Genomic DNA, 13,463 nt, shown 5'->3' on the forward strand with positions numbered 1-13,463 from the left:
TTTGCGAGAAGGTTGAAAAAATTACACATTTCTAAAGAGATGAGCTAAAAAAAACTCTACAACGCGTTTTTCTTATGCCCTGAATCTGATTATCGGATTCTCATTAAGATCACTTGACTTTTTGGAGGTGGATCTTCATTTTTTCAAAAATTGTTTTCTTCTATTTTTCAAAAATTATTTTCATGTATCTTCATTTTTTCCAAAAAATTTTCAAAAATTATCTTCATTTTTTTCAAAAAAAAATTATTTTTTCAAAAAAAAAATCATTTTTTCAAAATAAAGATCCGTGATCTATCTTTTGGCGAAAAGGTTAAAAAATTACACATTTCTGAAGAGATGAGCTAAAAATAAACTCTACAACGCGGTTTTCTTATGCCCTGAATCTGATTATCGGATTTTCGTTAAGATCACTTGACTTTTTGGAGGTGTATCTTCATTTTTTCCATACAAAAATTATCTTCATTTTTTCAAAAAAAAATTATTTTTTCAAAAGAAAGACCCGTGATCTTTCGTTTGACGAAAAGGTTAAAAAAATTACACATTTCTGAAGAGATGAGCTAAAAATAAACTCTACATCGCGTTTTTCTTATGCCCTGAATCTGATTATCGGATTCTCATTAAGATCACTTGACTTTTTGGAGGTGGATCTTAATTTTTTCAAAAATTGTTTTCTTCTATTTTTCAAAAATTATTTTCATGTATCTTCATTTTTTCCAAAAATTTTTCAAAAATTATCTTCATTTTTTTCAAAAAAAATTATTTTTTCAAAAAAAAAATCATTTTTTCAAAATAAAGATCCGTGATCTATCTTTTGGCGAAAAGGTTAAAAAATTACACATTTCTGAAGAGATGAGCTAAAAATAAACTCTACAACGCGGTTTTCTTATGCCGTGAATCTGATTATCGGATTTTCATTAAGATCACTTGACTTTTTGGAGGTGTATCTTCATTTTTTCAAAAAAAAATTCAAAAATTATCTTCATTTTTTCAAAAAAAAAATTATTTTTTCAAAAGAAAGACCCGTGATCTTTCTTTTGGCGAAAAGGTTAAAAAATAACACATTTCTGAAGAGATGAGCTAAAAATAAACTACAACGCGGTTTTTTTATGCCCTAAATCTGATTGTCGGATTTTCATTAAGATCACTTGACTTTTTGGAGGTGTATCTTCCTTTTTTTTAAGAATTATTTTCTTCTATTTTTCAAAAATTATTTTCATGTATCTGCATTTTTTCAAAAATTATCTTCATTTTTTTTTTTTAAAAAAAGTCTTCATTTTTTTCAAAAAAAAATCATTTTTTCAAAAGAAAGATCCGTGATCTTTCTTTTGGCAAAAAGGTTAAAAAATTACACATTTCTGTAGAGATGGGCTAAAAATAAACTCTACAATATAAACTCTGAAAATAAAAAAAAAAAAAACGTGGTTTTCTTATGCCCTGAATTTGATTATCGGATTTTCATTAAGATCACTTGAGTTTTTGGAGGTGTATCTTCATTTTTTCAAAAATTAGGCAAGTTTTCTCGGGCTCGTAACTTTTTATGGGTAATATTAAACTTGGTGAATTTTATATATTTTAAACCCACATAAAAGCCCATTTCTTGTGATCTATTAATTGTTATAAAAATTATTTTTTTATATAGTTTTGGTTACCATGTACAAGTGGCTTACAAACCGTAGTACTTACGAATGGCTCATTACGTACCTACATTTCTTTGCCACGAGCTGTTTAATAGAAATATAATTTTTCTTGTTTCTTCGAATTTTTTCTTTTTTGCAAAACGTTTCCCGTGATCTATGTTTTTAGGCATTTACATATCAGATTCCACATCGCTTTTATTTTTTTTTTCTAAAATCTGCCTTTTTAAGTTGATAAGAATAAAATTCTTCATTTTCTATCAATTGTTTTTCTCTTTTTTTACAACGGTTTTCCCGTGACATTTTATCTGTCGTGGTATCAAAAATTTGGTTCCGTATCTTTTTTTCTGAGATTTCCGCCTTATTTAGTTGAATAAGAATTTTTTCGTTGTTTTTGCCTCATTCAGTTTAATTAGAACATATATTTCTATTTATTTTCCGTTTTGCAGTAGTTTCCATGATGTTTTATATTTTCTAGGCATCTATCTCCTTTGTTTTATTTTTGCCTTATTCAATTTAATAAGAAAATAATTTTTTCATTGCTCATCGATTTTTTTTTCTTTTTTAGAATGCTTTTTCCTTTATGTTCTATCTTTTTTAGGCTTTTACTTACCATGCCCCTTAACTCTCTTTTTCAAATTGTTGCCTTACTGAACTTAATAACAAAATGATGTTTCATGTTTCGTCAGTTCTTTTTACGTTTATAATTGCCAATAATTGTTAATATTGTCTTTTTGAGATATTCATAATCTTAACTTCAACTTGTAAGCTTTTTCATTTAAATAGTTCAGTAACAGTCACTTAGCATCCAGAGATGTTCGATAAATCTCATAAATATTTCAACCTTCAAATTTTCTATTTTCTCAGTTTTATATCTGAAATAGAGATCAGGCTTTAATCTCTTTTGTGTCTCTCAAATTTTTGCTTATTCAGTTTAATAACAAAATAAAGTCTAATAGCGAAGCAGATGGGCTTTCTACTGCGAAACTAGGTATATATTCTAAGGAATTGAATCCATTCGCTCTCATGTTTTATCAAGAGACTGCGGGAAATTCTAAGACCGTTTGACATTTAGAAAATGGGAATCTCTAAGACCAGGGAACGCTTTGTTCGGAGAGAATTAGGAGAGGACAAAGTAATATTTGTCCTTTTCTTGGGGATCTGCTTCTACGGCCTTGGATTATGACACAGTAGAACAGAAATAATAATAGTTATATAAATCAGCATAAGGTTTAGCAAGGGTGTGTAAGATTTTGATTTTACGAGGTGAAGAGTATATTTTTTCAAGTCTTCATTTAACTAAAAAGTGTAGATTGGTGGAATTTCTCACGTTTCTTATTTTCTCCTTAATTTTAGTTTTCCGTGAACTCTTTTTTCTTTTCTTTTGTAAGAGAAAAGAATGAAAGAAAGGCTTATCCTTTTTTTATGGATTTATATCCTTGGCGTTGGATAATGGACATCTGTGTAAACTAAATAACAAGAAATGAAAATTTTGAGTTTATTTTTAGATAAATTAGTTGTTTGCTATTAGGCTACTACTAACAACTATTTGCAGCACAGGGCCGCCTGAGGCCAAAACAGCTCCGCCAGCTCCTTCTCCACTCCAATATATTCATAGCTTCACTCTTTACCCTCTTCTACGAAGTTCAAATATGCTTTTCTTATGACCTCTTCTCACCCCATCCGGGGAAGACATGCTTTTGTTTGGCCTGGATGGATGATCAATTAGCACAGTCCTTGGTGATCTTTCATTCTTCATGCGTATAGCATGGCCTCGTTTGGCCCCGGATGGATGATCAAATAGCACCGTCTTTGGCAATCTGCCACTCTTCGTAAGTAAAACATGGCCTCGTTTGGCCCGGGATGAATAATCAAATTTCACAGTCTTTTGTAATCTGGTTTTTTTTTCATACGTAAACCGTGGCCTCGTTTGGCCCCGGATGGATTATCAAATAGCGCTGTCTTTGGCAATCTATCATTCTTCGTAAGTAAAACATGGCCTTTTTTGGCCCAGGATACATAATCAAATTTCACTTTCTTTTGTAATCTATTATTTTTCATACGTAAACCGTGGCCTCGTTTGGCCCGGGATGGATAATCAAATAGCACTGTCTTTGGCAATCTGTCATTCTTCGTAAGTAAAACATGGCCTCGTTCGGCCTAGGTTGGATAATCAAATACCACAATCTTTTGTAATCTGTTATTCTTCATACGTAAACCGTGGCCTCGTTTGGCCCGACATGTGGTTCGATCGAACCACATGTCAGCTCTTCGACAAAAATCTCATTTGTCGCTCTAGCTGGAGAATAACTGAGAAATTGGAGTTGTTCCTACCAGGCACTTCTTCAGGGTTTGGTGTGAAGGGTATATAATGAACCCAAAATTTCGACAAATAATAGATAATTCCAGTGGCATTTTTCTACACTACATTTTTCTACAGCTTATTGTTTGATATACGGTCAGTCAGACGAGCATCCAAAACTGGCCTTAGACAATTCCTCTGGAAGACATTTAACAAATCTTATTCAGCCTTTCGAAGTGCCTACGTTCACCAGAGTATATTTAATAGATGTCAATACTGTAGCTTCCAATAGTCAAATCGTAGTTCTTATATTTATCTTTCTGTTCTTCCAAACTTTTTTTTAATTGCGAAAAAAACACTCTGCTCCTTCGCTATTCTATTTTTTGCATCTCCACTGTATCCACCGTGTTTACCAATAAATTATTTCAAAAGAATTTCCATAAAAGAAGTTTTTCACAGGAAAGTAAAAAGTACATTAAACCAAATATGAGCAAAAATAAAGTCAAATAATTTTTCAAGCATAAAACTACCATAGATCATTATCAATAAATAAACGAAACCCAAATGAACAGAAATTGCAATAAGTACTTAAGTCAAAATCAAAACGAGCAGAAACTGCGACAAAGAGGTGTAGGGCTAAAGCCCCATATGCCTTCTAAATACCAGAACGTAATTTGCACCTTTTTTTTTCTTTTTTGTCGTTAACTCCTTTCTTTGGTTTATTTTTCATTTTCTTCTTTAACAAGGATGGCTTTCCTTTTTAAATATCTGCACTTATCTCCTTTTGTTCACTGATTGGGAAATATCCTCGTTTTTTCTTCCTTAGTTTGTTTTTACCATAGTTTTATCACCTGAATAGGCTTCCAAGAATGATGAATTGTCTCACGAAACTTAATAATAGAGATACTTCTCGGAAAGCACACAGAAAGAAACCTTTGCTGGTTACATGGATGAAAACGTTCATTGAGATCTGGACAACACACTTAAGGCCGTATCCAGGGGGTAGAGGGTTTGACCCCCCTCCCCCTGAAAAAAATGGTCTAACTCGTAAAAACGTAACAAAATGCATATATAAAATGTATACGTTTTTGAGGTTTTTTCTTTTAACCACTCCTCCCCACCCGAATGAAAATCCTGGCTACTGCTTTGCACACACTGTCTTTAGTCTATTATAACTTAAATGTCAGTGAAACTTGTCGGACAATACCGTAAAATAGGTCAAAAAGCCTTCAGTATATACTCTCTTGTGAGGATACAGAAACCAACTCCGACCCGACGACCCGAAAGTCTTGATCCAACAGAAACCGACCGATAAATACTCGCTCGGCTTCAGGCACCCGTAGTAAGTCGTTGCTCTTTTTCTCCTTTTGTCTAGTGATTTGCTACGAGTTACCAACAATTATAGAATCTATGACTGCATCGCTTCCATTAACACAAATTTTTGATCGCTCAAAAAAAGGCGAAAACCACATGAGATTTGAAATAACGTCGGTTTTTATATGAGATTGTTTGGTTCTTTTTTTATAATTTAAGTTAATTGATTTTGTGTTTTATTGTTATTTTTCTTTTTCATTTGGTTGCGTGTGGCCATCGACCTGCGGGGCTTTTTCTGTCAAATATACATAGACATGCATGTATATAATTAAGGCAGTATCTATGATTTTGTTTGGGGGATGGGGTTTGGGTAGGGGTTGTGCAAAAAACTAAAAATGCATGAAAAATTTGTTCATCTGCATTTTTTTTATGTCTTCACGAGTTGGAAATTTTTTTTCTTTGGGGGGGGGATATTTTTTTATCGTGTCCTGAGAACGTATTGGGCGATGTTTTTTTTTTCGCTGATTTTATTTTATTTTGTTCTTTGAGTGAGAAATTTCGTTTTAAGGAAAGAAAACAAAATAAGATTCGGATGTCTGTCTTCTACTTAAGGATTTATTTCTGTGGCTTGAAATAATGGACGCCTTTAAAGCATTTCTGAATTGTAGACATGGGCCTGATAAAGCCTCGAAAATCCTTTTTCGATTAAAAAAAATCCTACTTGATTTGGAACTGCAACATATCAAAGATTTATCTTTTTTCTTGAGTTTCGTGAATAATAATATGTTTTATTTGCTAAAAATTAAAATTTAGCCTTTGATAATTGAGCCGTTCAGAACTAAAAATGATGCAAATGCAATAACACAAACAGAAGTTAAAAATAGATGTATGCTTGTTTTAATTTTAATATTCCAATCATTTAGCAAAAAAAGGACGCCTGGATTTTTCGTGCTTTGCTTATGTGTGTAATTATTGTTACATTTCTTAAGTACATTTTACTAGAATTGAACCTATTGGGTTCTTAAACGTCGTTGAATATTACGGTAGACACCCAAGGCTTATGGTTAACACGTAATTTGCGGGGAACGTCGTTGTAAAAGTAAGGAGATGATAATAAATCAAGTTCTTTGACGCAAGCGCTTTACGATGAATACATAATTTCTATGGCAACACTGGCAAGGCATAATTGATTAAAAGTGATAAATCGTAGAAAAGAAAAAAAAAATCAAGAAAGAAAATTGTTAGCCTGTCAAATTGAATCCACTGAAAAAGCAGATATTTAGGATGGACCTATGCCAAGCTGGCTTGGCTGAAATAATACTGGTGGAAGTCCTTTCCGAAATAATTGTTGTTTTCATTCTGTGAATGAAAGATGACAGATTCCCAAAGATTTTCCTTTTTAGCCAACCATCTAGGACTAAACGAAAAGCAGGTCGTCCCTCGCTGGGGTGGGAAGATGTCGTAAGGGAAATGAAAACTTTCTGGGAGGGTGTAAAGAGGGAAAGACAGGAAAAAAACTTAAAATACTGATGATCAAAGTAGAAGTATTTACTGAGTAAGTTATGCTAAACTTTCAGCACTTATAAAAAAAGAGAAAAAAACTTCTAAAAACTATAAACTTTCAGCTTTAATAAATAAGACTGTTTAATAAATAAGACTAATAAGGATTTCTTCTCCTATAGTATTTTCTTTATGTTTCGGCACTTCGGGAATGGTTGACATAAGCTGAGACGAGGAAACTTTATTCGGTGTAAAGCAAGAGTAGTTATAGCATAATGAATTACGACTCCCCTATGTACCAAAGTCACCTGCTGGGGTCAATGAGCTCTTCCTTGGCTCTTACACTAGTTGCGTTACAGATTTCTTTGCCCTTGAGCGAAGGCCATACGGTTTCACATGCGTGTGCGTAATGGATTAAGATGGTTGACACAAACTGAGAGAAGGAATCTTTATTCGGTGTAAAGGAAGTAATTGAAATTCTGTAAGCTAAAGTCTTAAAAATTTAAGTGCGATTCACCAAGCTAAAACACAACAAAAGAAATAAACTAAAAAAATACAATTAATATGTTCTCGCCTGGTTCTCACAGATTAGCTATCCAGTTCCAACAAGCTAAAAATGTATTTCTCTCGTTGGCTGTCCAGAATATCAGTTCTCTTCTTTACATTGATTTCTTTCTTTACTTTACTCTGATCTCTTCTTTCTTTTCTTTAGTTCTCTTCTTTAATTTCTCTTCTCCTCTCTCTTCTTTAGTTCTCTTCTTTACTTTTCTTTGATCTTCTTTATTTTGATTTCTATCAGTGTGATAAATTAAGGGCCGCTACTGATGTCCAATTGTGTAAATAGGGGGGGGGGAGAGAATTACCCTATCCCAGATTTTTACCAACACCCCCGTCCCCCTCAATTTTGAAAAATACGCATTTTCGCATATTCATTGGAAAACACCTTTTTGGGGTATTTTCGTTGGGAAGAAAAATCAAAGAAATGAATTTGCCTCTCCGCCTAGATTTTGAAAAATAAATCCCTCCTCCCTCAGAACATTTTCATGAACTAGTGTTACTGCTGAAGTCTCAGTGCAGCGCCAAACCAGCTAAAGCCAACAAGGCTGAGTGTACTCCTTCTCTACCCCCATCGGTTTAGAGTTAAATTTCCAGAAGTTGCTCTTTTATGAAAATGTATGACATTTGCGGCCAGATGGAAGTTCTGCTGGACACAGAAATTCTGGCTAGAAATGCATTAATTGTAAAATTAATGTGGTTAAGATAGAAAATGAGGTTAGCAGCTGGTTTTGTATAAAATCAGGAGTTAAGCAGGGTTGTGTTCTATCCCCCTTTATATGGATTATTTTGATGGACTTTGTCTTAAGGAGCAGAGAAAAGGAAATGGGAGACCACGGAATCAAATGAGGAGGAAAAACTCTCCCGTACTTGGATTTTACTGATGATTTAAGCATCCTAGATGGAAGTTTGAGCAAAATGAATGAAGTTTTAGAGGTTTTGCGAGTTCAAGTTGCTAGAATAGGGTTGAAAATTAATGTTAAGAAGACTAACTCACTAAGGGTAGGAATAGGTGGAGATGAAAAGATGGCGTAAAGCAATGAAAAAATTTATCAGGTGTGCAGCTTCACTTACCTTGGTAATATTATTAGTAAAGATGGTGGGAGCAGTGAAGATGTTAAAAGTAGAATAGCCAAGGCTCAGGGGGTTTTTTCACAGTTAAAAAAAGTTTGGAAGAATAGGAAGATAAGTTTGCAAACCAAGATTAGAAGATTAGAAGCTAAAGTGATGACAGTGGTCAAATATGGCTCTGAAGCATGGGCGCTCAGAAAAGCGGATGAAGATTTGCTAGATGTTTTCTAGAGAAATTGCTTAAAGATTGTCCTGGGTACCCGGCTGACTGACCGTATTTCGAACAATAGGCTATACGAAAAATGTGATCCAATACCGCTCTCTAGGGCTATAATGAAAGAAAGGTTGAGGTGGCTAGGGCAAGTTGTGCGGATGAAGGATGACAGATTGCCGAAGATTGTTCTTTTCGGCCAAATGTCTAGGGCTAAACAGAAAGCAGGACGTCATAAAGAAAAATTTAAAGGAAATGGGAACTTCGTGGGTGGGTTTAAAAAAAGAGGCTTTGAATAGATTGGGATGGAGGAGAAGCGTGCGTAGCTGTGTTGGCCTCAGGCGGCTTGGTGCTTCAGTGAGTTGTTAGTAGTAGTAGTAGTATAATTTTTATGACCGTTCTGAATGAACATATTATTTTAGCGTGCTTTTTTCCACGCTAATAATGATATATTATTATTATTTGTGCTTTTTTCCTGTCTTATCCTCTTTCTGCATTTCTCTTGTGTTCTGTTTATTTCTGAGCTGGTATAAATAAAATATTATTGTTATTATAACATCATATGCAAGAGAAAAATGTTTTCAATAAAAATATAAGGAAGCTATAAACTAAAAAAACGTTAGAATTCAAAAGAGTTTTCGTCATGCTGAATACCTTTCTTGAAAAAATGGGTACATTTTAATAACAATCAAAACATATTCATCGCAAAATAGTAATAAATGAGCAATATAATCATTCATAATAAAATATAAATGAAAACTTATGTAAAAAAATATAATAGTATTTAACAAAAGTAAAATATTATGAATAGCATTTATTTCGATCTGTGTAAGAGGATAGATAATAAATAAAAAATCACCATATGTGGTCAAATAGAACTCATCACTGAGGTACCTGTAAACTAAATGAAATGGAATAAGATGGTATTCATAAGTCCAAATATTCTTCCTTTTCATCATATATATGAACTGTTATTTTTTTTTCAGGAACTACGAAACGACAGTTGAAGCTGACAGAGCAGCGTTGGCACAATGGGAAGCAAGCTCTACTGCATTTCATTGGCTGTATGAAGATGTTTTGGATAATCCAGCTATTTCTTCCATTCCTACTGCTGGTATTTGCCACTTAGCTTTTTTAAATGAAAATACAAAAAAATGGCATTGGTGGGGGTCGAACCTATGATCCCTCCGGTAACGAGCCAAAGCTTCTATTCGTACAATAGGATAGACGCAAGGAAGCTTTTTGCTGTGTCTTATTGTTAACTTTACCGTTAGAAGATAACGGTTGAGGATTTTGACCAAGTTCTAATTGTACATTTGCTTTTATCGTTAAAAACTCCCTAGGTTTAAAATATTGTTTTTGTTTATTTATTTGTTTGACTTGATTGGTAAAAGGTATTGAAGCTCTGTGAAACAGTTTTCTGGTAGCTGTCTAAATCTACTGATAGAAGCTTCGGCTAGACCACAGTGGCGGGACGACGTCAGAATTTTTCCTGATTCCGATTCTAATCCCAATCCCGCCTCGATGTTATGTTTACCTTTCGTTTTTCGTATTAGAAATGTTTCTAATAGAAAAGTTGACCATCGATAATTTGCGGCCTTTGAATTTCCGACTTAAAAATGAACGAAACAATACTTCATCGGTTTTTCATTAGTTCGTCAATAATATAGATAGTAAGACCACGAATAAATGGATATGATCTGTCTAAAGGGGCGCGTTTTTTTTTTTTTTTTTTTTTTTTTTTTTTTTTTTTTGTATTAAATTTTACTTGTTCCTGATGCGAAAATATGATATAAGATTTTAATATGCAGGACCTGATCAAAATGACTTGACTCACGTTAGTGTGGTCTAAAGTATCAAATTTCACAGCAAATAAAGCCTGTTGTTCTGATGATATAAAGACAAAGGATAACAAAGTCGGAAAATACTAACAGGCTTGATTTAAAACGAAACAAGATGTTCGCCAATGAATTTTTTATTTACCAAATGGTACACAGTAAGTGGCATATTAATCTATATATGGTGTTAAAAAAGTATAATTGTATAAAGTATATAAAAGTTTGCTTAAACAATAGAAGATACATGTGAACTTTCACTTACGCTATTCTTGCTACCACTATCTTACCCAAAAGCCAAGCAAAAACAAGTTCCCCAAGCTATATATACGAAGAGAAATTATCACGCACCTAACCTCCGAAATTTTCTATCAAACAAAAAATCCTAAAATACAAATAAAATAACGATAAAATAAAAGTTCAAAATAGGGATAAAATCCTTTTTAATAGACAGTTTATAAAAATTCACAAAAAATACCAGATATTTCGGTCGCATATGCAGTTTTACTACTGATGACGGTCACTGTATATGTGACCGAAATATCTGGTATTTTTTGTGAATTTTCTATACACTGTCTATTAAAAAGGATTTTATCCCTATTTTGAAATTTTATTTTATCGTCATGGAAAGGCTGTGTGGTCTCCAAAATTATCTACAAATAAAATAAAGTCGCTGAAACCTGAGAGACTCAAGTAATACAGATTTTGAAGAACCGCAAAATTAAGAATAGAAAAACATAGAAAGAGAACGGCACAAGTAGAAAGAAAAAACTCCTGTAATGGAAATGATGAAGACAACAAAAATAAAACTGAAAAATCAAGCTACATTTTCTTAATCTTCCATCTGTTTTCTTTTGCTTATCAAATTTCTTTGCCCGGTACTGCAGAATCAATCATAATCAATCACAGTAACTTTTTGCAATCCTCACTCAAAGCTGTGATGAAGTAAACAAGTAGTTAACCCACAGTCTCAGATATATTGAACTTGAATGCGTGACGTCCCTTCTATTACTTGCACGTGGCTACGTCTATGGTTTATGTTTCCTTTTCTTTGTGTATCACAAATGTAATTTTTTCTAACCTAAATTACTAGAGGGGTGGGGCGACTCCACCCTCAAAAATGAACTACTACAATTGATAAATCAATACAGCGTCAAGCCGTTTGAGGCCAACACAGCTACACCCACTCCTCCCCCATCCAATCTCTTTAAAGCCCACCTCCTCACACCCTCCCAAAAAGTTCAAGTTTCCCTTTAATCCTTCCTTACGAAAAAATCGAAAAATGCAAAAGGACATAAATACATGAAACATATTAGAGAATTTGAGATTTTGTTTGGAAATCAAACGCTCCTCAGGGCACGTAAGGTGTTTACCAAATAATAATTAAAGGAAAAAATTAAAGATAATAGATGGATAGCATAATTTCATTTGTTATTTTCATATATTACAAGGTTTTACAATCATCAATGCAAACGTCTCCACGTTCGTATACCGATGCAAAAAAAAAAAAATACATTTTCATTGTTAGCTTTTTTATATATGAAAAGAAACTCTATGTCTGCATTGTTAGTCTCTTCTTTATATATGGAAATTGTCAGACTTTTGTTGCTCAGAAGAATATCTTCTTAGTCTCTGAATCGCTTAGTTTCTTCTACAGCTATCTTCTGAACCTATCTTTTCTCTATATTTTCTGTCTCATCTCTTCTCAATAATCTCGTTATTCTCTACTCTTATTCTCTATAACTAAACACATTTCTAGCTTATAAACTTAAAACAAATTTAATCAGGGACATATGAAGTGGGTGCTTTAGACAAACATCCCATTGAATATCAAAGTTTCTTCAGCATTTCCTCAAGTATCTTATATTTTCTGTAGATGGTTGTAGAGTTTTTGTAGGATGGTTGCTGTAAATTTCTTTGTATTTTTTATGTTAAATAAACTAATTTAATTTGAAAACATTTTTTTAGCATAATTTGCCTATTTTTTGAAGCTTTGTTCCATACCTAAATGCATACTCTCTTTGAATTGAGTCTTTATATGTGCCTTGTCGTAGCTGTGGAATCTTTTTACTTATATCGTTTGCTTTTTTTGTTTTTTATATTCTGAACTTCTACAAATCATTTTCTTGACGAAGTTCATTCCTTGGCCCATCCCCTTCTCAGTTTGCACTTTTAGAGAAGAGAGGGGGGTGCCCTCTATGAAGTCGCAGATTTCTGCAGTGTTTCCTTTGTCTTTGTATGATTTTTCAACTGTGTTTTAGATTATTGATATTTGGCTGAAATTATTTTTTTACTTTGTGTTTTGCGGACCTTTGTGTTTCTGCCACCATCTGGCAACAGTGATAACACTGCTTTTATTGCTAAATTTAACTACAAATATATGCAAAATGCCCTGTTTTTTTTGAAAAATAATTATTTAGCAAAACTCCAGGCCACTATGCTATTGTACCAAAAAAAAAAAAAATAAAAATCACAATACTTATCAGTATATCTCTTGTACTTGCTTTTTTCCCTCATATTTTACCTTGTTTACCATAATGTTTGTTTAGTGCTTGTGAGTGACACTAGATGGCTGGTTATGCTGTTGTTGGTATTTGAATTTCGACTCCACTTTACTCTCTTTATTTTGTTTGATATATCCCATAACATATAATTAAACTATTGCAGATATTGCTCACTAATATGAGGTGTATTTATGTGCTGCTCCACACTACGTTATGGAGATGACTCCACACGGAAGTGGGGAATGTAGTATGGATTGTACTATTCTACGCTATATCATCAACACAGAAATGTTCTTGCTGTTTCTAGTCGGTCTGTTTGAACTAGAATTCCTTCATAATTGCCTTCAACAGTTTGTCCCTCGCAAAATTTTCAGGGGAAATTTTAGATGGGTGAATTTGCCAGAATTCATTTACACATTTCTTTTTATTTGTCTTGCTTTCTCTTTTGTGAGACGATTTCACATTTGGAGAAGTTCCGGGAGAATTGTCTGGCAAAAGCAGGGAGGGATTCGTCTGAGGGGGGGCGGGGGGGGGGGA

General features: G+C 33.4%; 1 protein-coding gene across 1 annotated transcript in view; it reads left to right on the forward strand.

The window, feature by feature from the left end:
- The window catches only part of nonC (serine/threonine-protein kinase Smg1), a 331,176-nt gene that overhangs the window by 276,463 nt on the left and 41,250 nt on the right, over window positions 1–13,463 (forward strand). Inside the window, exon 38 of the mRNA XM_089106498.1 lies at window positions 9,574–9,701. Coding sequence (XP_088962624.1) covers window positions 9,574–9,701 — 128 coding nt within the window. The remainder of the gene's footprint in view (window positions 1–9,573; window positions 9,702–13,463) is intronic.

This window comes from Artemia sp. Qi Xiang Cuo, chromosome 20 (assembly GCF_049724085.1).
Source record: "Artemia sp. Qi Xiang Cuo chromosome 20, ASM4972408v1, whole genome shotgun sequence".
Taxonomy (NCBI): Eukaryota; Metazoa; Arthropoda; class Branchiopoda; order Anostraca; family Artemiidae; genus Artemia; species Artemia sp. Qi Xiang Cuo.